Genomic DNA, 22,853 nt, shown 5'->3' with positions numbered 1-22,853 from the left:
TATTGTGATTTTTGCTTTATGTGCCTGCCGCCTCTACTAGACTTCTGAAGGTAAAAACCGTCATATAGAACTTGTCTTTATTGCCTAGCACAAGCGTGACACATGGTTGGTAAAGATATTTGTAGGCTAGCTGTTAAAAAGAAATTTGAGACAATTAGGAAAATTTCAACTTTGACTAGATTTAATAATATTGAGCAACTATCAGATTTTTTTAAGGTGTAATAATGGTATTGTGGATATATATGAATCTTTTTAAAGTATTTATTTATTTTTGAGAGAGAGAGAGAGACAGACAGAGCATGAATGGGGGAGGGGCAGAGAGAGAGGGAGACAGAGAATCCAAAGCAGACTCCAGGCTCTGAGCTCTCAGCACAGAGTCCAACGCGGGGCTGAACTGAACCATGAGATCATGACCTGAGCCGGAGTCGAATGCTTAACCGACTGAGCCACCCAGGCGCTCCATAATATGAGTCTTTATGTTGTGGAGACGCTTACTGAAATATTTACGGATGAAATAACATCTGGGACTTACTTCACAAATAATCTAATGGGGGCGCCTGGCTGGCTCAGTCAGTAGAACATGCGACTCTTGATCTCAGGGTTATGAGTTCAAGCCCCATATTGGGTGTGGAGCCTACTTACCAAAAAAAGTAATAAGTAACTAAGAAAAAATCTAATGGGTGTTTGTGTGTGTGAGTGAAATAGTGGGAATATGATGGAATAAAATTAGCCATGAATTGCTAAGGATTGAAATTAGGTAATGGGCACATTGGTCTTACTCTCTACATTTGCCTAGGCTGAGAATTTTCAATAGTAAGGAGTCTTTTAAAAGTTCTGGAACAACATATAATTTTTGTTAAATTGTGAAATAGATGAGTGGAAGAATAAAACATGATCTGATTAATTTTATACATATCTCTCGCACACATCTCCTTTTCTTTTAATTCCAATGTAGTTAACATACAGTGTTATATTGGTTTCAGGTGTACAACATAGTGATTCAATAATTCCATATATTACTCACTGTTCATCAAGTAAGTGTACTCTTAATCCCCTCACACACGCATCTTCTGAAAGAGATTTTAATGATACACTTTCTGAATTCGTTTTATTAAGGAATTTTTGTATGCTAGGAATCTATTAAAGGGGATGAAATTGATTTGGTGTTTACTAGGCATGTTATGGAACAATTGAATTAGAAGTTTGTTTTGAGCTTCCAGAAGCTTATGGTAAAACAAGAAAGTTGTTTTGAAGCCAGCCACAGTTCTTGGAAGGAATAGGAAGTGAAGCAAGGAGACAAGAAGGAAAGAATGGAATCTCGTTTCTAGGAATGGCTTTAAGGCTTAGCGCGTTCTGTCCTGTCTGCATTTCTCATGGCATTTCAGAGATATGTTTGTGCTTCCAGAACTTTCAATAATGAAATGGTGTCAGTGCTTTGAGTTTTTATAGCTCCTTTTTTTCCTGAATAATGTAAGAGCTATCTAGATGGCAAGGATGAGACGTTTAGAAAGTGTATATTATCAAAACGACTGTTCCTGTTAGAAAAAGAATCAAGACAAGTAGTAAAATGAGAGAAAATCAAGATTCAGGGCTCATCAGGACCATCGAGGGAAATATTTCCACAGTGAGAACTGTGTAACCATGACTGTTTATAACCCAATCTTTTGTCCCCAGAACAAGAGGCAGAGGAAGGGGACGAGGCAAGAGGCGATTTGGCCCAGGTCGACGGCCAGGGCGCCCTCCAAAATTTATCCGCTTGGAAATAACCAGCGAAAATGGGGAAAAGTGTGATGACACGACACAGGTATTGGGCGAGGGAAGAGCTCCTTCCTTGTCAGATGCTTGCTTAGGGGACCTGGAGCAATTACCAGGTTTCAGTACAAACATCCCCCCAGAGGCCGAGCATCCTGCCATGCCGGTGCTTTGCCGTTCCTTAAAGGGTGACCGGAGAAAGGCAAGAAGAATGTATTCTTTTTTTTTTTTATTCATAATTTATTTATTTTTTAATTTACATCCCAGTTAGTTAGCATGGAGTGCAACAATGATTTCAGGAGTAGATTCCTTAATGCCCCTTACCCATTTAGCCCATCCCCCCTCTTATAACCCCTCCAGCAACCCTCTGTTTGTTCTCCATATTTAAGAGTCTCTTATGTTTTGTCCCCTTCCCCTATATTCATCTGTTTTGTATCTTAAAGTCCTCATAGGAGTGAAGTCATATGACATTTGTCTTTCTCTGACTGACTAATTTCACTTAGCATAACACCCTCTAGTTCCATCCACGTAGTCGCAGATGCTAAGATTTCACTCTTTTTGATTGCCGAGTAATACTCCATTATACACACACACACACACACACACACACACACACACACACCACATAAGAAGAACGTACTCTTGAATGTTACAACAAAAACCCAACATTGCTGCCCTCAAGATTTGAGATTGATCAGAGATATTACTGGGGGACCCTGTTTAATCCGTTGAAACAGTTGAAATGATTATATTCCAGAAGAGTTCTCCCATTAGAGTCCTTTCCTCAAGAAGTGATCTGGAATATCTCCTAGTTTTCACAGCCTGGGGATGGTTTTCCCAGAAGGAGAATCTTTTTTTTTTTTTTTTTTTCTGGGTATCATGACTCTAGCCATTTAAAAAATCATGCAGGAACTCTGAATCTTAGCTGACGATCTCTGTAGCACGAGTCTCTACCTAGGTGGGGAAATAATTCCTGGTTATTGCAATTTCAGGACTTGCTACATTTTTCCACCAAGGAGCAGTTTGATGAGGCTGAGCCAGCGACTCTGAACGGGCTGGATCAACCAGAGCAGACTGCTCTCCCCATCCCACAGCTGCCACAGGACACCCAGCCTTCTCTGGAGCATGAGCCAGAGACTCACAGCCTGCATCTGCAGCCCCAGCATGAGGAGAGCGCGCTGCCTGCCCAGAGCACTCTGACGGCCGATGACATGCGCAGAGCCAAGCGTATCCGAGTAAGTGGGGAGCGCAGCTCCTCCCTGATGAGGTGCTGCCCTTTCTCCAGTCAGCTGGCTTTCGAGGTGCCACGTTTCCTGACTTATTATTCACCGTCCACTTCGAAATCCTGCATCTAACCTACCACATGCTTGATTCCCTTATTTCGGAAGAACGTATTCACTACTTCTCAATGTCTTTGTGTCCTGTGACAGGCTGGAATGGCTGGTCCTAGATCCCATCAGTTTAGTAATGACACAGAAGCCTGGCTTTTGGCAGCTTCGGGACAAGAATAGTTCAAATAGGATCATGCTCTGGATCCCTAAACTCACAGATTGGAAATGGGGAAATAAGTCCACTTAATTATAATAATGATTTACAGCGAAGCTGAATCTGTGATTTACAGCGAGGCTGATCTGTGACTAATGAGAGCTCTCAGGTTAATTCTGGGTAAATGAACTTGGTTGTCTACAGTTTCCAAGGGGAGACTGGCAAATGTCATTACTCGTCAAAGCAAAGGGACCCGTGGCCGAGTTGATATGGCAGGTACGCTTTACACACCCAGGACAGCTTGAAGTTTAAGCTCCAGGTTCAGAGTTGGTCAATACCTCACTTCTGTGGCCTGCGTCTTGACTTTAGACCATGTGGCCACGGGACCTCCTTGGCTTTCAGATCAGATGCGTGTTAGTCTTTTTTCACAGATAGCCTCAGAGTCTGAGTTAGTTGCTGCAGGGGATGCATGTGGAGAGCAGGATAAGTGCATGTGCTGACCAATTTACATCCAGAAGACAATTACTTATACCCCTGTCTGTGGCAGCAGGGTATATACTTTTATTGTACTTTATATGTGGATAGAAAGAGGGGTTTTTCTGTATAACTTCTCAGGCTTCACAATTTCTAGATAGGTGATTGTTTTAGCTTATGTTTCTTTTGGACTTCTCATTTGCCTATGGGCTAGAAGGGACCTTGAAAAATAGTTCAGTCCATGCCTTCATGTAAAAGTACATTTAAACACTTTCAGCTGTGTAATAGTATTCAAACATCCTTTTTAAGGGTCCTGTGATGGAAACACATAATACTCTTGGCTCCATGTATATTCTTTCAAAAGGACATGTAAACATACATAAACATAGACCAGAAAGGCAAAAAGCTGTGAATACCTTCCCATCTGTCATTCTACATTATTTCTCAATCTTCGTTTTACTCTCCTGCTCAATTACTGTCTTTTCTGCTTTGGCCATTCTGAATTTTTACTAAGTTCAGAGAAATGCTTACCAGATTTAATTTTTTTTGAAGGAAAAAAACCAACCTCAAAGCCCACACGTGTAGTGAAGTTGTGGTTGTACAAGCGTAGTGTGGTTATAACCATACTTGCATTCTTCAGTGAGTTGGGTGACTGGTTTAGGTACAGGGTTCCTTGTGTCAAAGCCAAAGCCAAAGCCATGTGCATGTGGCTTCTGGAGGTCAGTCTTAGTTGAGCTTTTGTTTTTTTTCCTTTCACACATTCTAAAAAGTAGGGCTATGTATTTTTTCATCTTTTCTATCCAGGTTGGTAATGACCAACTGAAGGGAAGTCTTCCAATCCAATTGGTAATGTAACTATTTTTCTCTCCTCTAATGCTGCCTGCTCAGTTGGAGCTGCAGGTAGGTTTGTTTCCTGTGTCTCACGTAACAGAATGTTATTTAAGTGTTTGCCTGACCTGCTCTTCTTTGCAACCTGTACGTGCTAAATCCTGGTGGAAACTACAATTTGGTTGCTACAGTGAATGCTAATTAGTTAATGAGCAACAATTGATCTTCAGATAGGTCAGTGAATAAATTGTGGGCGACAGATTCCTCCCACACAAAATAAAGGGTAGGACCAAGCGATCTCCAAGGTCCCTTCCAGCTCTACAACAACTTGAACGACTTGTGGGATAGTCGTGAGATCTGACTATAGGCTCGGCACTGTGCTGGGGGCACAATACAATTTTCACATGAGTCCTGTCCTCTAGGAGCTTATAGTCCAATTAGGGAGATAATGGTCATGTAAGGTGGCTTACAGTTGAGTGCTAAGTTTAAAAGTGTAACCTGTAATTAATTGTTACCAAAACTGGGAAGCTAGGAAGGCCAAAGAAAGAGGAAGCAGTCAGGGAATATGGATGCAACAGTTCATGGATGATGTGAGATTTAAACAATCTGGGAGAGAGACGGGAAGAAGGTAGGCTGTTTCTGTGGATGGTGGCCATAGGATCAAAGGCCAACACACAGGCATGTGCTTGGAATGGTTATGGGACAGTGCACATAGTAGCTTGACCCTAGTGGGTGCCAGGTGAAGGACAGTGGAGAGTGAGATTTGTTGGCTAGTCCACCAAAGGCTTTGAAAGCCGGGTAGAAAATAGACAGAGAAAAGTTAAAAGTAAATTAATTAATTAAAAAGCCAACAAACAGGGCCCCTGGGTGGCTCAGTTGGTTAAGCATCTGACTTTTGATTTCAGCTCAGGTCTTGATTTCAGGGTTGTCAGTCCAAACCCCAAGTTGGGCTCCATGCTGCATGTAGAGCCTACTTAAAAAAGTCAACAGGGGCGCCTGGGTGGCTCAGTTGGTTGAGCGTCTGACTTCAGCTCAGGTCATGATCTCGCAGTTTGTGAATTTGAGCCCCACATTGGGCTCTGTGCTGACAGCTCGGAGCCTGGAGCCTGGTTCAGATTCCGTGTCCCCCCTCTCTCTCTGCCCTACTCCCACTCCCACTCTGTCTCTCTGTCTCAAAAATAAAAATAAAACTTAAAAAAAAGTCAACAGGATTTATTTCTTTTTAGTGTCAAGATCAAAATAATATGCAAATTGATCAATTAAGTTTCCTTTAGCTATTAATATCAAACTTGAGAATCATTATAGGTATTTGTCTATAAAGAACGCTGTCTCAGAATTCATTAAAAATTTTTTTAATTAAAAATTAAAAAAAATGTTTATTTACTTATTTTTGAGAGAGAGAGTGAATGAGTGCAGGGGAGTGGCAGAAGGAGAGGGAGAGAGAATCCCAAGCAGGTTCTGCACTCTCAGTGTGACCCAGCACAGAGCTCAAACTCAAGAACCATGAGATCAGGACCTGAGCCAAAATCAAGAGTTGGATGCTTAAACGACTGGGACACTCAGGTGCCCTTTAATTTTTAAATGATCTTCTTTTATTTTTTAATTTGAGAGAGAGAGAGAGACAGAGAGAGAACACTTGTGAGCAGGGGAAAAGCAGAGGGAGAGCGAGGGAGAGCGAGGGAGAGAGGGAGAATCTTAAGCAGGCTCCATGCTCAGTGTAGAGCTGGATGTGGGGCTCGATCCCACAACCCTGGGATCATGACCTGAACTGAAATCAAGAGTTGGGCGCTCAACCACCTGAGCCACTCAGGTGTACCTAAGAACTCATTTCATTGTGGATTGAATCCCTTATCACAGGTTTTAGCAACCATAACATTGTGGTACCCTTGAGGATCTTATATACCAAATAGTATGGCATGGTTGGCTGATGGCAACTCAGAGATCTGAAGATCCATAATGGATCCATCTGTGCTGCTTCTGCCACTTTTTGTGGTTTCCTCTAGAAATATGTGCCAGCACAGCTCTGAACTACAGAGGATACAAGTGGCCTGGAAGTGGGTTGGGGTGGGGACAGTTTTCAGTACTTTCACTGCCCCGTGCTGTGTGGATTACATGAGGATCATTAGATCAGAGAAATACGGTCTTCAGGGCTTCATGGGGATTAGAAAGATGACAACAACAAGGTTTGTGGACAGAACTAAGAATGAGGAGCCCGGTGGCTGGTCAGTGATCAAGTGTCTGAGGACACTCCTGTTAATTAGGAATGGCAGAAGACTTATTAGCATAATAGTCCAAAACAAAATCGAGTTCTGAATTTGGCGCCCAAAAAGGAATGGAATCCCTAGTGGGACCAAGATCAGTGGTACATTGTGTCTGCCGTTGGAAACCTTATCAAACTTGGATAAAGGAACTGATTCTTACCTGCCAAAAGCACTCTAAATCTTGAATGTCTGAACCTCAGGACAGTATTTGTTTATTTGCAATATTTCCATTAAGTTTTAGAAGTAGCCAGAATAGTGTAAGCTTTTATGTAAAATAAGTATTTGTTCAGGCAGAGTAAAAAGATTAGGTAACTGCTGAACCGTATAACAGTGCAAGAAAGCTCTGTGGCTGACATGAAAAAGGGCTACTGTTTAAGATCTCTGCAGATACTATAAAAGAGACCTTGAAAAAATTCATCTTGATTTTCATATGGAATACATTTCATTAATTCTGAAACTTTTATTGAACACTTCCTATGAGCTAAGCTATATGTCAAGGGATTTGGATACAAAGGAGAATAAAATATGATGCAGTCTGGAAGCAACCTCAGTAAACTTGGGAAGACAACAGAATTTCTAAATACCTACCTGAGATAAATGAGTAGGTAAAATGTCTCTCCCAGCCCTGTGAGAGACCCCTGAAGAGGAAGTTTTCTGTCACATAGTAACTGTGTTCAGAATTTCCACTAACTAAAACATAATTATTTTGCTTTTCCCCGAATGATTATTTCACTTTAAATTCAGTTTAGACATTGCTTCTTGTAAGTAATTTGAAAGTAAGGGGTTAAGCATGGTTCCTTGTACTTTTTTCATCGCACAAATAATGCGTTAAGGTCTCCTTTAACCCTTCAATTACTATTCCCTCATAGTTTCATAAGCATACCCACTCACAGATATATTTTTTTGAAGGATTATTTTTCCTTCTCCTAGCTCTCTAGAGCATTCTCTCTGGCATTTTGAGGAACTAATGAATGAGTCTCCATTATAGTATAACTAAAATACTGATTCAGAATTCTCTGTGTGAAAGATGATTCTGTTGATCTGCTCTCAGTAGAGCATGAGCTGTTTTTCCAGCCATAGTGATGAATTTGCATTGAATATCCATCCATAGTCTGCCACTAGGATTCCGTGTAACAATTGCATGAATTTATAAGATAGCTAATCAACATTAGAAGTGCGATCTGTGACTGAAAAAAAAAAAATTGGCTGGTCTAGACAGAGAACAAAGTGATAAGCTTAACTTTCTTAGCATGGCCTTCTAACCAGTGGAACTAACTAGCTACACTGAGAACTTGTCTTCTGCAATTTCTAAGTAGGAAGTGGTCAAATACACATATTCCATTTATGATGGGTGTTCATGTATCTTGTGTCATGAATAAACATGTTCATATAAATCTGTATCTTTCATTTGTCTCTCAAGTTTCTTTTCTTAAATTGAAATATAATTCACATACCATAAAATTCACCCTTTTATAGTGGCTTGTAGAATATTCCCAAAGTTGTACAACCATCACCATGATAATTCCAGAATATTTCTCTCACCCTCAAAGAAACCCTGTATCCATTGCCTCCTTCCCTGCCCCTGGCAAGTACTGCCCTTCAGTCCTTTTTATATCTTTTATTTCCTCCTAAACATTTTAATCAAGCTTCTAATTATTTTTCTCAAGAGCTTCAGCAAGTAACATTTGGCTGACTTGCTCCAACCTCATTAATGCGTGTGTGACTTATCCCACATCATTTCTAATAAATCTTCTATTATTCTACTCCATTCGGGGATTTATTTTTTTATACAAATCCTTAATTGGGAATTATTTTTTGAGTCTTACTTAAATTCTTTCACCCCCTCCCCCCAACATCCATAAATATTGTGAGACATAAAAGAAATTTGTCTTTTCAGCATTTGGGGCTTGCTTTGTTTTTAATGTCTTCACCAGAAAAATCTTCTTTCTTTAAAAAAAAAATTTTTTTTTAATTTTTGAGAGAAAGAGAGAGAGAAAGAGAGACAGAGAAGCAGACAAAGAGGGGGAGAGAGAATCCTCAGCAGACTCCATGCTGTTAGCATAGAGCCTGATGAACCCTGAACCCTGAGATCTCGATCCCATGAACCCTGAGATCATGACCTGAGCTGAAATCAAGAGTCTGACGCTTAACTGACTGAGCCACCCCAGGCGCCCCGAAAGACTTCTTTCAACTGTGTGTCCCAGAGTTGAATTTCTATGGAAAGTCTGACTGCAGAGATCATCCTACTTGTCTATAAAGGTGTGAGCTGCTTCTGCACTTGATTTCCTCACTAAATAATCGTATTTGTGTGTGTCTTTCAGAATGCAGCTCTTCAGCATCTGTTTATCCGGAAGTCCTTCCGGCCTTTTAAGTGTTTGCAATGTGGGAAGGCCTTCCGTGAAAAGGACAAACTGGACCAACATTTGCGCTTCCACGGGCGGGAGGGGAACTGCCCGCTGACCTGTGATCTCTGTAACAAGGGCTTCATCAGCAGTGCGTCCTTGGAGAGCCACATGAAGCTCCATTCAGATCAGAAGACTTATTCTTGCATTTTTTGCCCAGAATCCTTTGACCGCCTTGATTTGTTGAAGGATCACGTGGCCATTCATATCAATGATGGCTGCTTCACCTGCCCAACCTGTAAGAAACGATTCCCAGATTTTATCCAGGTGAGTGTCTACTCCTGAGATTCCTGTACACTTTCTTCTTTGGTAAGAGACCCTTCGATGTTTGGGAAATTGAGACTGCCTGCCGCCTGCATTTTCATCCCTTCTTTGAACTTTACGGTTGAGAACGGTATTTCTTCAATCAAGCTGCTTTTGATAAACAAAAGATTATTATGACCCTCAATTGTCCAAATCAGACATTGGCATTTAAACATTTAAGTTTTATTACAAGTAACAAATACCCAGATCTGATTATAATTTTTACAAAGTCTTTCTTAATCTTTGCCAGTACCCTCTACTCATAAAATATAGAGAGCCTGTGGAAGACATACTCCCATTTCCTGGCCTGGAAACATTTTCTCTCTACTACTGTGGTATCCTGTCTTGCTTTACTAAGGTCATGCATTTTGGAAGGAAACAAAGAGAAAGTTGGTATATAATATACTTTTGTGTCAAGCACTGACCTCCTTCCTTGGACTATAGTCTGGAGCAAAATAGGTGAGGATAAATTCCAGAATATTCATGATTTCATTTGGACTTCAAGTGATGATATGCTAGTTCTATGCTAGTCAATGAGTAATTAAATATAAATATCTAATGAAAAATATTCTCTTTTAAAAAAATTACCCAAATAAAAGATCATAGTTTTATTAGTGTTGGGACTCTTGGTAATTTTATCACTTCACACAAGCAATTAGCAAGTGGCTTAAGGCAGAATCTAATGGCAAAAGAGACTCAAAAACAACGAAGCAAAATGTCTTACAGAAATACCTAGATATGACTACTTAGCTCTCATTCACAACTCTCATTCATTGGATATTTATGGCTAAGAGAGTTCAGAGGTCATATTCCTTTATTTAAGTTATCTAAAAGTATAGGGAATAAGTCTCAATTAAGGAGAAATGATGCTGGTGATTGTATTTTTCTCATAAATGCATAATATATTTTATGTCATCCAATTCATGTCTTTATTCTTCAGAACGTGATTTAATAGATGTAAAAGGACCAATTACTAAAAGGGGCTAAATTGCTTCTGTACATGTTGGAGGCAGGAAAAAGTGAGAAAGAATTATTTCTTTATCTTTCTGCAGATAATTTTTAGCAAGATTCATTTAAATCCAAAGGAACTCTGCTTTTAATCTTAAAGAGAGAGAAGGAAAAATGGGTCTTATGTGATCGGGGCTTTGACTAAGCAAGTACTCTTTCTTCCTCTTCTTCAAATTCAGGTTAAGATTTGTAAGGCTTTCTGGCTACTTGTTCTGTTTCTTTGTGACAGGGATACTATGTGTGATTGAGGCCAATTATCAATCACATCTGATTGGATTACACCGCCAGGTTGATGAAAATCCATGGTAATGCGTTTGGCTCCCTCTAGTGTTGATAAGCCACCTTTTGCCATTTCATTTGGTGCTTGAGTCCTCTGACTCTTTCGTGTCTTCTAACTGCCAGGTGAAAAAGCACGTGCGAAGCTTCCACTCGGAAAAGATCTACCAGTGTACAGAGTGCGACAAGGCCTTCTGTCGTCCTGACAAACTGCGTCTCCACATGCTCCGACATTCGGACCGCAAAGATTTCCTGTGTTCCACATGTGGAAAGCAATTCAAGGTACGTAAGCAGGGAACAGCCTAAGGTAGTTCTCATGCTGCTGAAATTATGTCAAGCTAAGGCCTGTTCATTTCATCAGTTAATCACCTACTTACAAAGAACTGAACTTGAAATGCATTTTATGTCTCATGTTTGACTTAGTTATTATTATAAAATTAAGGAAAAAAACTCACCTTAATTTCTCCAAATAATTAATTCAAATTGCTGAATAGAGTAATACCACATCTCCTTAAAAGATCTAAATGCATAATGAACAGAACTAAGTTGCTATTGAGGAATTCCTAAGAGAACAATACATTTACTTACCAAATCAAGAGATTTTTATTGAGCACTTATGAAGTATTAGAGCCTGGTAATTGAGCCCTGAAAGTCGTAGGACTCTCATCTAAGGGAGGTGGGAAATCTGTAGAACACTGAATGGCTTAGACAACTTTAGGGGAATGGTAATGACTCCAAGGATTAAAATAAGACATAATCGGGGTGCCTGGGTAGCTTAGTTGGTTGAGTGTCCGACTCTTGATTTTGGCTCAGGTCATGATCCCAGGGTTGTGGGATCGAGCCCTGCATTGGGCTTTGCACTAAGCAAGCTTGCTTGGGATTCTCTTTCTCCTCTCCCTTTCCCTCTGCCCCTCCCCCATTTGCTCACTTGCTCTCAAATAAATAAACATTAAAAATTTTTTTAAAAATAAAATGAGACATAATAAGTATCAGTTACCTGCCTGGAATTTAGAAGAAGCAAAGGAAAAACCTACAGGAGAATCAGATAAGAATTAAACAAGTAGGGGCGCCTGGGTGGCGCAGTCGGTTAAGCGTCCGACTTCAGCCAGGTCACGATCTCGCGGTCCGTGAGTTCGAGCCCCGTGTCGGGCTCTGGGCTGATGGCTCAGAGCCTGGAGCCTGTTTCCGCTTCTGTGCCTCCCTCTCTCTCTGCCCCTCCCCCGTTCATGCTCTGTCTCTCTCTGTCCCAAAAATAAATAAAAAACGTTGAAAAAAAAATTTAAAAAAAGAATTAAACAAGTAAATGTGGAAATAATAAAGTGTTCTTCGTTGGGAAATCAGATGGTTTGCATTCAATAGAGAAACTCCAGTAATGTGGTTGTATGTCATGCTGTCATAGAAATGAAAAGAATCAGAAGTGGATGCAGGAAGGAAAAACTAATTTGAAAAAGTTGTATTACATAGAATGTGTAGACATTAAAGAGAAATAGGGAGTAATTTTCAGAGTTTAAGTTGATGTATTGTGGAATATAATCCTGATAGCTTTCAGTATACAGTAGCATGGTTTAGAACTAATGTGAAGGGTGTAAATGGGCCTAGTATTTTTTGTTGTTGTTTCTGAATCAAAAAACAACACCAACAGTATATGTAAAAGGAAGGATCCCTGTCTTATGATGTTAACCGGTTGGCCATCCATCCATCCTATCCATTCCATATTTTTTCATAATCTCTTTTGTGCCAGATGTTATTTTCACACCATGCAGGTAAAACACCTTGCTACTTTCATGTTCTCCTTTACCTTCACCCAGTGTATTACACAGGGTTCAATCAGAGAAGCAAACCCACTAGAGTTGTGCAGTAAAGGATTTTCTTATGGGAATAAGAACTTCATTATAGAAGAAGAGAAGTAAGAGTCTGGCAGGAAAAGTTGGAGGATCAGAGAAGAGTCACTAAGGCACCCTTCTGAAGCCCTGGTCTGTGTAGATAATGGGAATTTACCTGGGAGTCTGGGAACCCAGGCACCTGCACCAGGCTCAGGAAAGAGAGCTGGTGCTGTCCGTGGGAGGCTGGTGCTGCCTGTGTTAGTGAACGCGGACTGGCCAGTGACACCTGCTCCCAGGAAGAGGGCTGGTGGCCTAGTGGGAGACAACAAGGGTGAGTGAGGCTGTCCTGCATCTGACCCACAGCCTCATGGCCGCTGCTTCATTTCCACCTTGCAGTCTGGCGCGAGCCTCTTTCTTAGCTAAGACTAACTGGGAACCACACTGGGAAGGGGATCCGTGTAAATGTAGTTAGTTCCCTTTAGTCAGATTGACACATTATAAAAGCACAATGTACCTACAACCCATTTTTCAGACTATAGTGAGTTATTTTTCTAGAGAACAAATCTGATGCCATGTCCCTTCAGAAAAACCCTTTAATTTTAATTAATGTTCTTAAAGTTTATTTATTTATTTTGGGAGAGAGAAATTGAGAGTATGCCCGAGTAGGCAAGGAGCAGAGAGAGAGTGAGAGAGAGAGAGAGAGAGAGAGAGAGAGAGAGAATCCCAAGCAGGCTCCATGCTGTCAGCACAGAGCCTGACACGGGGCTTGATTCCACAAACCATGAGATCATGACCTGAGCCAAAATCAAGAGTTTGACACTTAACCAACTGAGCCACCTGGGTGCCCCAAAACCCTTTAATTTTAATAGCCACCTAGATAGATTCCTAAGTTCTTATCACTTAAAAGTCACCACAAGGCACCTGGAAGGTTCAGTCAGTGGGGTATGCAACTCTTGATCTCAGGGTTATGTGTTCAAGCCCCATGTTGGGTATAAAGTTTACTTAATTTAAAAAAGTCACCACAAGATTTGGCTCCCATAACAGAATATACAGAGTTGTCAAATCACTAAATTGTACACTTGAAACTAATGTAACCTTGTGTGTCATTTAAACTCTAGTGTTTTTTTCGGGCGCCTGGGTGGCTTAGTTGATTGAATGTCCAGCTTCAGCTCAGGTGATGGTCTCACAGTTTGTGAGTTCCAGCCCTGCATTGGGTTCTCTGCTGTCAGCACGGAGCCTGCTTCAGATCCTCTGTCTCCCACTCTCTCTGCCCCTCCCCCCGCCAATGAATTACAATAAAAAAATAATAAACTCTAGTGGTTTTTTTTTTACATGTTTATTTATTTTGAGGGAGAGAGAGAGGGAGAGAGAGAGAGAGAGAGACAGAGTGTGTGTGTGTGTGTGTGTGTGTGTGTGTGTGCTCGTGTGCAAGCAGCAGGGTGGGGGGCAGACAGAGAGGAGGAGAGAGAATCCCAAGCAGAGCCTGATGCAGGGATCGATTCCATGAACTGTGAGATCATGACCTGAGCCGAAATCAAAAAGTTGTCCACTTAACTGACTGAGCCACCCAAGCACCCCTACCCTCTGGTTAAAAACAGAATCTGGCTCCCAGTTACCTCTGCATTTCCCCCTTCCACTTTGTACTCTGTTCTACTGAACTGTGTGCTTTGCTTAAGTGTGGCATGCTGCCTCTCCTGGAGGCTTTGCATCTGCTCTCCTTTACACCCCACCCCTGCTTGAAATATACTTTCCGACTCTCTCATCATTCCACCCAGCTGATGGCACTTCGTAGAGGCGTTTCTTGCTGTCCTCCCCTCCACTGGCTGAAGTGCTTCTGCTTCTCCTGTGTGTTCCCCTAGGACCCTTTACTTATAACCTTGTCATAGCACTTATACTGAGTTGTAATTGTCCTACTACACGCTCCATGAGGGCAACACGTGTAAAGACAAGGCAGGACCTTCTGGCTTTTAGGAGCTCTCAGGGTTTGTCTGTCTTTCTTTCTTTCTTTCTTTCTTTCTTTCTTTCTTTCTTTCTTTCTTTCTTTCTTTCTTTCTTTCTTTCTTTCTTTCTTTCTTTCTTTCTTTCTTTCTTTCTTTCTCTCTTTCTTTCTTTAAATTCTTTTTAATGTTTATTTATTATTGAGAGAGAGAGATACAGAACATGAGCAGGGGAGGGGCAGAGAGAGGGGGAGACAGAGAATCTGAAGCAGGCTCCAGCCTCTGAGCTGTCAGCACAGAGCCCAATGTGGGGCTTGAACTCACAAACTGTGAGATCATGACCTGAGCTGAAGTCAGTCGCTTAACCAACTGAGCCACCCAGGCACCCCGGTTTTTTTCTTTTCTTATAAAATTTTTTTTAATGGTTATTTGTTTTTGAGAAGGTGCAGGTGGGGGAGGGGCAGAGAGAGGGGGACAGAGGATCCAAAGCGGGCTCTGCGCTGACAGCAGAGGGCTTGATGCAGGGGCTTGAACCCATAAACCGTGAGATCATGTCCTGAGCTGAAAATTGGACACTTAACTGACTGAGCCACCCAGACGCCTCAGGAACTCTCAGTTTAAAGAGAAGATTAGAGGGACACCTGGATGGCTTAGTCTGAGGAGCATGTGACTCTTGATCTCAGAGTCTTAATTCGAGCCCCGTGTCAGATATAGAGATTACTTAAATCAATAGCACTTAAAAAAATTATTACTGCTACTGTAATAAAGAAAAGAATAAAATGCCATGAGGATGAGCTCTGACTCCGGGTGTAGGAGAGACTTCATAAATAAGGTGACCCTTGAATTCATGAAAGGGTGGGGAAGAGTTAGCCTGCTAGAGAAAGGGACAGGAGGAGGAGGGAGGGAGAGAGGGATAAAGACACCCCAGAGGCATTTTAAAGCTGGGCTGAACTAAGACACAGGCAGTGGGCACGGAGAAGAGGACCCCTATTCAAAACAAATGTCTGAGGGAGAATTGGTAGGACTTTGTGTCTGGATGAAAGGCTGATGGTTAGACAACGAGGGCTTGGGATTTGTAGCTTGGGAGGCTAGGTGTTTGGGAAAGTTGGTGATCTGGCAGCAAGATTTAGGCAGGAGGAGAGAGTAGGGGCGTAATGGATTGGTGTTAGGGCTGTTAGGATGGAAAAGCCTTGCTGAGATTTGTCCTTCGGCAAACATGTCTGTCTCTGCATGCAGAGCACAGAGAAGTACTATTAGTAGGCTTTTGGACTTAGGCAGTGATTCAGTAAAAACAAATTGGCTTGTTTAAAGGGAATAGGTGGGGGAAATTGGTGAATATAGAAATGTAACAGAAGTCTGAGGCGGTGACTTTGATCACTGTATCTAAAGACACTAAAGATAAATACTGTTATTTAGGGCGGGGTTTGTAATCAAGACTTTACTGCAAATAAGGAGACTCTCAAATTCTCTCCTGGGCTTTCCAGGAATTAGGTGGGTGGCAGTAGGAGGAAAGAGCAGCTGGGTGTCGTGCAGAAGGGAGAGGTAGGTGAGGGGTGCTGAGCTTTGGAAATCTGAATTCAGCGTGGTTCCTGATACGTGGTGGGCACTCAAGAAATACTTGTTAAATGCACTGAAAAATGCAGTGGTTAAATAAAAGTCCCTATACGGAAACGTGGGGAGGACTGTTCTGGTGAGCAGGATCAAAATCTTTATAAGACCAGGGCGCCTGGGTGGCTCAGTCGGTTGGATGTCCAGCCTTGACTCAGATCATGATCTTGTGGTTCATGGGTTCGAGCTCCATGTCGGGCTCTGTGCTGTCAGCTCGGAGCCTGGAGGGAGACACAGATTCTGTGTCTCCCTCTCTCTCTGCCCTGTCCCTGCTTGCACTCTGTCTCTGTCTGTCTCTCAAAAATAAATAAACATTAAAAAAAAAACAAACCTTTGTAAGACCAGTAACAGTTTAATCATATGTGTAAGAGAAGAGAGCCATGCTGGATAAGGGAGCTGGCATTTGTTTGAATTCGTTTTTACTCAGGATGGGCTCTGCCTGATTTTCTCTCTATGGACTCATATCAACCCGTATCACTAGATGAGGTCATCAAACTAAGATCTGTGACCTAGACCGTAATGCTCCATCCACAGTGGGCCATGGAATTGTTTACTTGAACCTCTAAATCCACAAAATGAGAAATTCTTAAATTTATGTGGGATTTAGAAGAATATCATAACATTTGCTAAAATGTGTGGGAATTGAGCATTCATGTGGCTTTGTAGATCTAGTATTACTTATCATCCATTATCAATTTACCTTGTGGTTCGTAATACCAAACCTACTCCATTATCCTTTGATCTCTTCCACATACACGTGAAGTCCTTCTTCTCAGAGACCAAGGCTCAGTGGGACACACTTACTTGCTAGTGGACAGAGTAATCCCCGGTCATTTTTCATGTCCTTGTACCCTCCAGCACCCTAGCAACTCAGGTGCATCATGGCAGGTTGTGCTTACTAGGAACTTGTATTGCTTTTTTTAATCCTTTCGTTGAAAGCTTTTCTACCCCTGCTCCCCACTCCCCTGCCTTTTCAAAACTTCCCTCTAAATAGCGAAAAGACAAACTACGGGAACATATGCAGAGGATGCATAATCCTGAGAGAGAGGCCAAGAAAGCCGACCGCATCAGCCGCTCCAAGACGTTCAAGCCTCGTATCACGTCCACAGACTACGACAGCTTCACGTTCAAGTGCCGCCTGTGTATGATGGGCTTCCGGAGACGGGGCATGCTGGTCAGTGCCAAACGGCTTCCAGATCCACCTATTTCTGTTTATGGGGCTGGCTTCTGTGCAGTATCCTGTACGAGATTGGTCAGTAGGTTCTGTCCGTGGTTTGGGGAGAAGCCGGAAGTGCATAATGCCCAATGGGGTTCTCTCCTTTCCAGGCCCCCCTGCCCTCCTTTGCCGCAGCTCATTTCTGGTGACCTCTTGGGAGAGGTCTTTTTTTGTCACTTTTCATTACTAGTTTTCTTTGCCTTCACCCTTCTCAATCTCTGCTCTTATACTTTATTTCCCTCTTCTCTTTTGTGTTCCTGAACATATTTTCTGGTGAGGTCTTTCCTTGTCTCCAACTGCTCCCTTTTCCAGATGTGATACGACACTAAAAGGAAACTGCCCCTCAAAGCTGGGTATGTGAACCCAGGTTAGCAGACACATTAGGGTAGCCAGTTCACTGCCCTCAATTCATTTGGACCTCATTACGGTTTTGGCAGAATATATTTCTGCTGGCAGCTAGAGGCATAGGGCATTATTTACAACTTAGAACCTGAGTTTGCATCTCATTCAGTGTCCTCAGTAAGGCTAGGGCACTAAACAATGAAAGACAGGTTTGCATCAGGAGAATTCAACAACGAAATTCGTGCCAGTGTAATTTTCAATTTTCCATCAGCGGGTCTTCCAGTCAGAGTGTTAATGGAATCTGCAGTGACCCAATTCCCCTTCAGTAATTTGCTGAATTACTGTTAGCTCCCGTCAACGGTGACTGTTAAGGCTTGGTGTCAGATGGGCCTGGCAGTGCTGGTTCTGGCCACATGCCCTATTGTTTTGGGGCACTGCTTCAGAGAATGCCAACTTCCAGCAGTCTAGACCAGGAGCGTTTGGTTAGTGTCTGTCTGTAATGGGCTCTCTTTTTCTCATTTGCTTCTTCCCCTCTTTAGGTAAATCACTTATCAAAGAGGCACCCAGACATGAAGATAGAAGAGGTGCCAGAGTTAACTCTGCCCATCATAAAACCCAACCGCGATTACTTTTGTCAGTATTGTGATAAGGTAAAAGGCAACGTGTCTCTCTGGGAGCCCTGTGCAGAGCCCATGTGTCTGCATGTATAAATACATACTCGGATCTTGCAGTTACTCTTAACAGATGGTTCCCTGTCTCTCGGTAGTTTTCCATTCAGATGAGAAAGGGCTAGAAGCGCAGCCTCATTTTAAGCCAATTTTTTTTTTTTCTTTTTCTGAAGCATTAGTTGACTTTGTGTTTAACACTTTTCCTTCATTCTGTGATTTTTGTTATAAAGGTAGAGGCTTACCAGGAGCTTAGTATATGAATTCATTTCAAATTCCTAAGCTCCAAAGTGAAGATGTTCATCATCCTCCTTGTAAAATATACAGGTTTTGGATTTCTAGAAGATTGAGTAGGATGTAGAGAAGTTTTGCAATGGAAGACTCTTTGTACTATTTCATTCTTTTGTGCAGTTACAGAAAGACAGAATATACACGTATTGTTCCATTGCAATATTGTTCCCTTATACAATGTAGTTGTGTCAGCTTAAAACTGGGAAGCTTTCTAAAGTGTAGATTCATCATTTCAGGTACTAGTCGCTATTAGACTTGCCATTTTGGAGGATTCTTTGGCATCTAGTACTAGTAAACATATGGGAGCTTTTGCAGAAAGGCAAAATGGGATGAATGGGCCTTTGAAACAATCCTTTTTCTGTGATTATGTAACCATCTCTTAAACTTTAGGGTAAAGCGTATTTTTATTATTACTATCTTAGATATATAAATTCCAAGAAGATACTTAGCATATCTATATTATGTTCTTATTTTATTTATTTAGGTTATATCCTTATTATCCTTTAATATATCTGTTAATACATTTTATTTTGGGCTACATGAATGCTTTTTCTCATTTCTCATACCTAACAGTGGAACCGTTAGTTTGCTTTAAGTAAGAAAGTGGAACCGCATACCGCTTTCATGGTGGAGCATTTGAATTTGCAGGTTTATAAAAGTGCCAGCAAGCGAAAAGCCCATATTCTGAAGAACCATCCAGGGGCTGAGCTCCCACCAAGCATTCGCAAACTCCGTCCAGCTGGCCCTGGAGAACCAGACCCCATGCTGAGCACCCACACCCAGCTCACTGGCACGATCGCCACCCCTCCCGTCTGCTGCCCTCACTGCTCCAAACAGTACAGCAGCAAGGTATGGGGAAAGGCTTTGACTGCATCTGAATCAAGGTCATTATTCAAGGAATCTCTTAAGAGAAGGTGGCGATTCACTTGCTCTGAATTGATGGGGCATTAACGGAGTTGTTTTCCTAGGTCAGATGGCTAAGGAGCTGCTTCCTGAGAATAGGGACCGCAAGTCCAAAATGAGAAGAGAATAGTGGAATTTCCCCAGTTAATGCATCTCATACATAGGCCGAGCACTCGATTGGTTTCCTCTTCCCTTGGTCTGCGGAGGGTCTCATATTTGAATATTCTATGATCATATTTTATGAGCTCAGGCTTACAGGAACACTACATAGGAACTTATGTGATAGATCTTGAAAAGGGGTCATTCTTGGTTGGGGGGAGGTTGTGATTGATTGCTGTACATATTGGTGGATTAGGGGATGCTATGAGGTATTCTGACCTTGCTTGACATTGTGGGGGTCACATGAATCTTCAATTTCTTTTCAGCCTCTTTCTTTTTCTCTTTCATACTGTTGTGCTGCTTTGGGAGGAACAGGCGTGGCGTCAGCATCACTCTATTTTTTTGTTGTTGTTGTTTTTTTAAGGCATTAAAGACCTTAGGAATCTTTGGAGGGTTTACATTTGAGAAGGGTGGAAAACAACAAATTCTAGTAATTATTCTTGCTTTTGCCGTAATTTTTCAGACCAAGATGGTACAACACATTCGAAAGAAGCATCCGGAGTATGCCCAGCTCCCTAACACCTTACATACACCACTGACAACAGCCGTGATCAGTGCTACCCCAGCTGTGTTAACCACAGACAGTGCCACTGGAGAGACCGTGGTGGTAAGTGTGTGACCGAGGAGGGCACCTCACCTCCTTCAGTGCCTATCACAGCTTCCATTACCACAGCTTGTGTTTATCTTGCTATTTAATTGGCTGCAAATGTAGCCCATTTTCCTTCAGTTTTCTGCACAGGGCATTATGCTTATGGTTGGTTGGTCTCCTAGTCGATGCTTTCCAAAGCTCTCTGTACAAGGGATAGCAAGAAATATTCAGTGCTGCTCCTCTGTGGCGAGAGGGTAACTCCATTGGGCCTGACACAGAGAGATAGATACAGATATATAGGTAATCTTCCAGCATCTTCTCACCTTTGGATTTTTTCCTATCTGAGCTCAGGGCTAGTTTGTACAAGCAGGAGTGTTACCAGCTAATGTGTTTTTTGGTGACTTTTCTAGACAACAGACCTCCTGACCCAAGCCATGACAGAGCTGTCCCAGACGTTAACAACAGATTACCGGACGCCGCAAGGGGACTACCAGAGAATTCAGTATATTCCTGTGTCACAGTCTACATCTGGTCTTCAGCAACCGCAGCATATACAGCTGCAGGTGGTGCAAGTAGCTCCGGTACCGTGTCACACTTGCTTCTCTTTACCTTCATGCATGCCATGTTGCCACTAGCCAATATGGCAGGCGGGCCATCACAAGCACCCAACTCTCAGAGCTGGGACTGGACCCGACGGAATGTGCTTGTGCACCTAAGTTCTGAGTCTAAGGCATTCGTAAACCCCTCCCCGTCCCCCCGTCCCCCTCCCCCCCCCCCCCCCCCCCCCCCCCGCCAGCTATAGAGGGCTCTGGACTCAGCAGTGTAAGAGATTCCTCTCAATAGCAGTGTAGAGATTTTAGGCTCGAGTGTATGCTGTAATCCCGTGCCATTGCAGGACAGTACCATATGAACTCTTTCGGAGCCTCTTCCAGACCCTTGAGCACCAAAGTTGACTATGTGGTGAGGAACCAGTTTGATAAGTCCCTATGTGGGCATCGAACAACTAACATGAGTGGGAGGTTGTGAAGAGTAATTGTGAGTTTTGAGTGTCGGTCAATATCTTATTACTACAGAGGTATAACTGTGTTCCTTCTATCAGACGATTAGTAGCTCATTCTCACTAATTAGGGAGCTAGAAGAAGGAATCCTCCCTAAACTATTGTTTTACTTAATTATGCTGAGGAAGTATACTCAAGGCACAAATGAACAAACTTGTTGCTTTGAAATCATTTGGTCTCTGAAAGTTTAGAATTAATATCAGAGTGGGAAATGGGGAGTTGCTACTGTCATTGACTGTTCTTGACCTTTTTTTCCCTTTGGGAAGGTTCTTAACTTCAGCCTTTGGAGGAACCTTTGAATCCCTGAAGTTGCCTGTAGAATATGATGCATATGTACATTATTCTAGAAAAGGGGACTGTACTGTAGCCAGGTTTTCAGAGATGTCTGGGATACATAAAAGGTTAGGAAACACTATTATAGTGGGTCAATAGTGACAAAAGCTAAAAGCAAACTCTCTTGTTTGATCTCTTTTAACTGATCAAGGGTAGGTCATTAAATTTAATTGAAGCTTAGGGGCGCCTGGGTGGCGCAGTCGGTTAAGCGTCCGACTTCAGCCAGGTCACGATCTCGCGGTCCGTGAGTTCGAGCCCCGCGTCAGGCTCTGGGCTGATGGCTCGGAGCCTGGAGCCTGTTTCCGATTCTGTGTCTCCCTCTCTCTCTGCCCCTCCCCCGTTCATGCTCTGTCTCTCTCTGTCCCAAAAATAAATAAAAAACGTTTAAAAAAAAAAAAATTTAATTGAAGCTTAATGGAAAAAGACTTGATTCCTGAGAGCTTCTCATTCCAGCTTTTTATAAGGAGCTGTATTCCTTCTATCTCCTTCTTTTCTAGAGTTAGTGTTAGTGGCTTCTGTTTTATAAGCATAATATTTATTAATTTATTTATTTAGAGAGTGCATGCACGTGAGCAGAGGAGGGACAGAGAGAGAGTCACAGGCAGGCTCCACGCTCAGCACAGAGCCCAATGTGGGGCCTGATCCCATGACCCTGGGATCATGACCTGAGCTGAAATCAAGAGTTGGACTCTCAACCAACTGAGCTACCCAGGCACCCCACATAAGCATAATTTTTAAAACTGTCTTCTTTTCTGGACCACTTAGGTAGCTCAGTCAGTTAAGGGTCTGACTCTTGATTTTGGCTCAAGTCATGATCTCACGGTTTGTGAGTTCGAGCCCCGCATAAGGCTCTGTGCTGACAGTGTGGAGCCTGCTTGAGATTCTCTCTTACTCCTTCTCTCTCTCTCTCTCTCTCTCTCTGCCCCTCCCCCACTCACCTCTGTGTCTCAAAAATAAATAAATAAACATTAAAAAAAAACCCAACTGTCTTCTTTTCTAACATTTACCAGCTTGGCTCAGGTATGGGCTTTCTGGGAGTGAGGCTAGGCTGTCGAGTTCCATCTGCTCTTCTGCTGGAATATTGTCCTAGCTGAGTATCTTCTCTGGAAGGATCTCCCTTACTCTCCATCAATATGCATC

At 42.3% G+C, this 22,853-nt stretch overlaps 1 protein-coding gene across 3 annotated transcripts in view; it reads left to right on the top strand.

Moving 5' to 3' along the window:
• PRDM10 (PR/SET domain 10) overlaps positions 1-22,853 on the top strand; it is a 103,574-nt gene that overhangs the window by 67,775 nt on the left and 12,946 nt on the right. For 2 of the 3 annotated variants that reach the window (XM_058687315.1, XM_058687316.1), the window contains exons 10-18: positions 1,675-1,804; positions 2,745-2,987; positions 9,122-9,469; positions 10,916-11,071; positions 17,152-17,331; positions 18,255-18,365; positions 19,320-19,520; positions 20,197-20,340; positions 20,733-20,903. In XM_058687315.1, coding sequence (XP_058543298.1) covers positions 1,675-1,804; positions 2,745-2,987; positions 9,122-9,469; positions 10,916-11,071; positions 17,152-17,331; positions 18,255-18,365; positions 19,320-19,520; positions 20,197-20,340; positions 20,733-20,903 — 1,684 coding nt within the window. The remainder of the gene's footprint in view (positions 1-1,674; positions 1,805-2,744; positions 2,988-9,121; positions 9,470-10,915; positions 11,072-17,151; positions 17,332-18,254; positions 18,366-19,319; positions 19,521-20,196; positions 20,341-20,732; positions 20,904-22,853) is intronic. The other variant, XM_058687317.1, reaches the window with a different exon arrangement.

Source organism: Neofelis nebulosa, chromosome 10 (assembly GCF_028018385.1).
Source record: "Neofelis nebulosa isolate mNeoNeb1 chromosome 10, mNeoNeb1.pri, whole genome shotgun sequence".
Classification (NCBI taxonomy): domain Eukaryota; kingdom Metazoa; phylum Chordata; class Mammalia; order Carnivora; family Felidae; genus Neofelis; species Neofelis nebulosa.
This window is presented reverse-complemented; position numbering and strand designations above follow the sequence as displayed.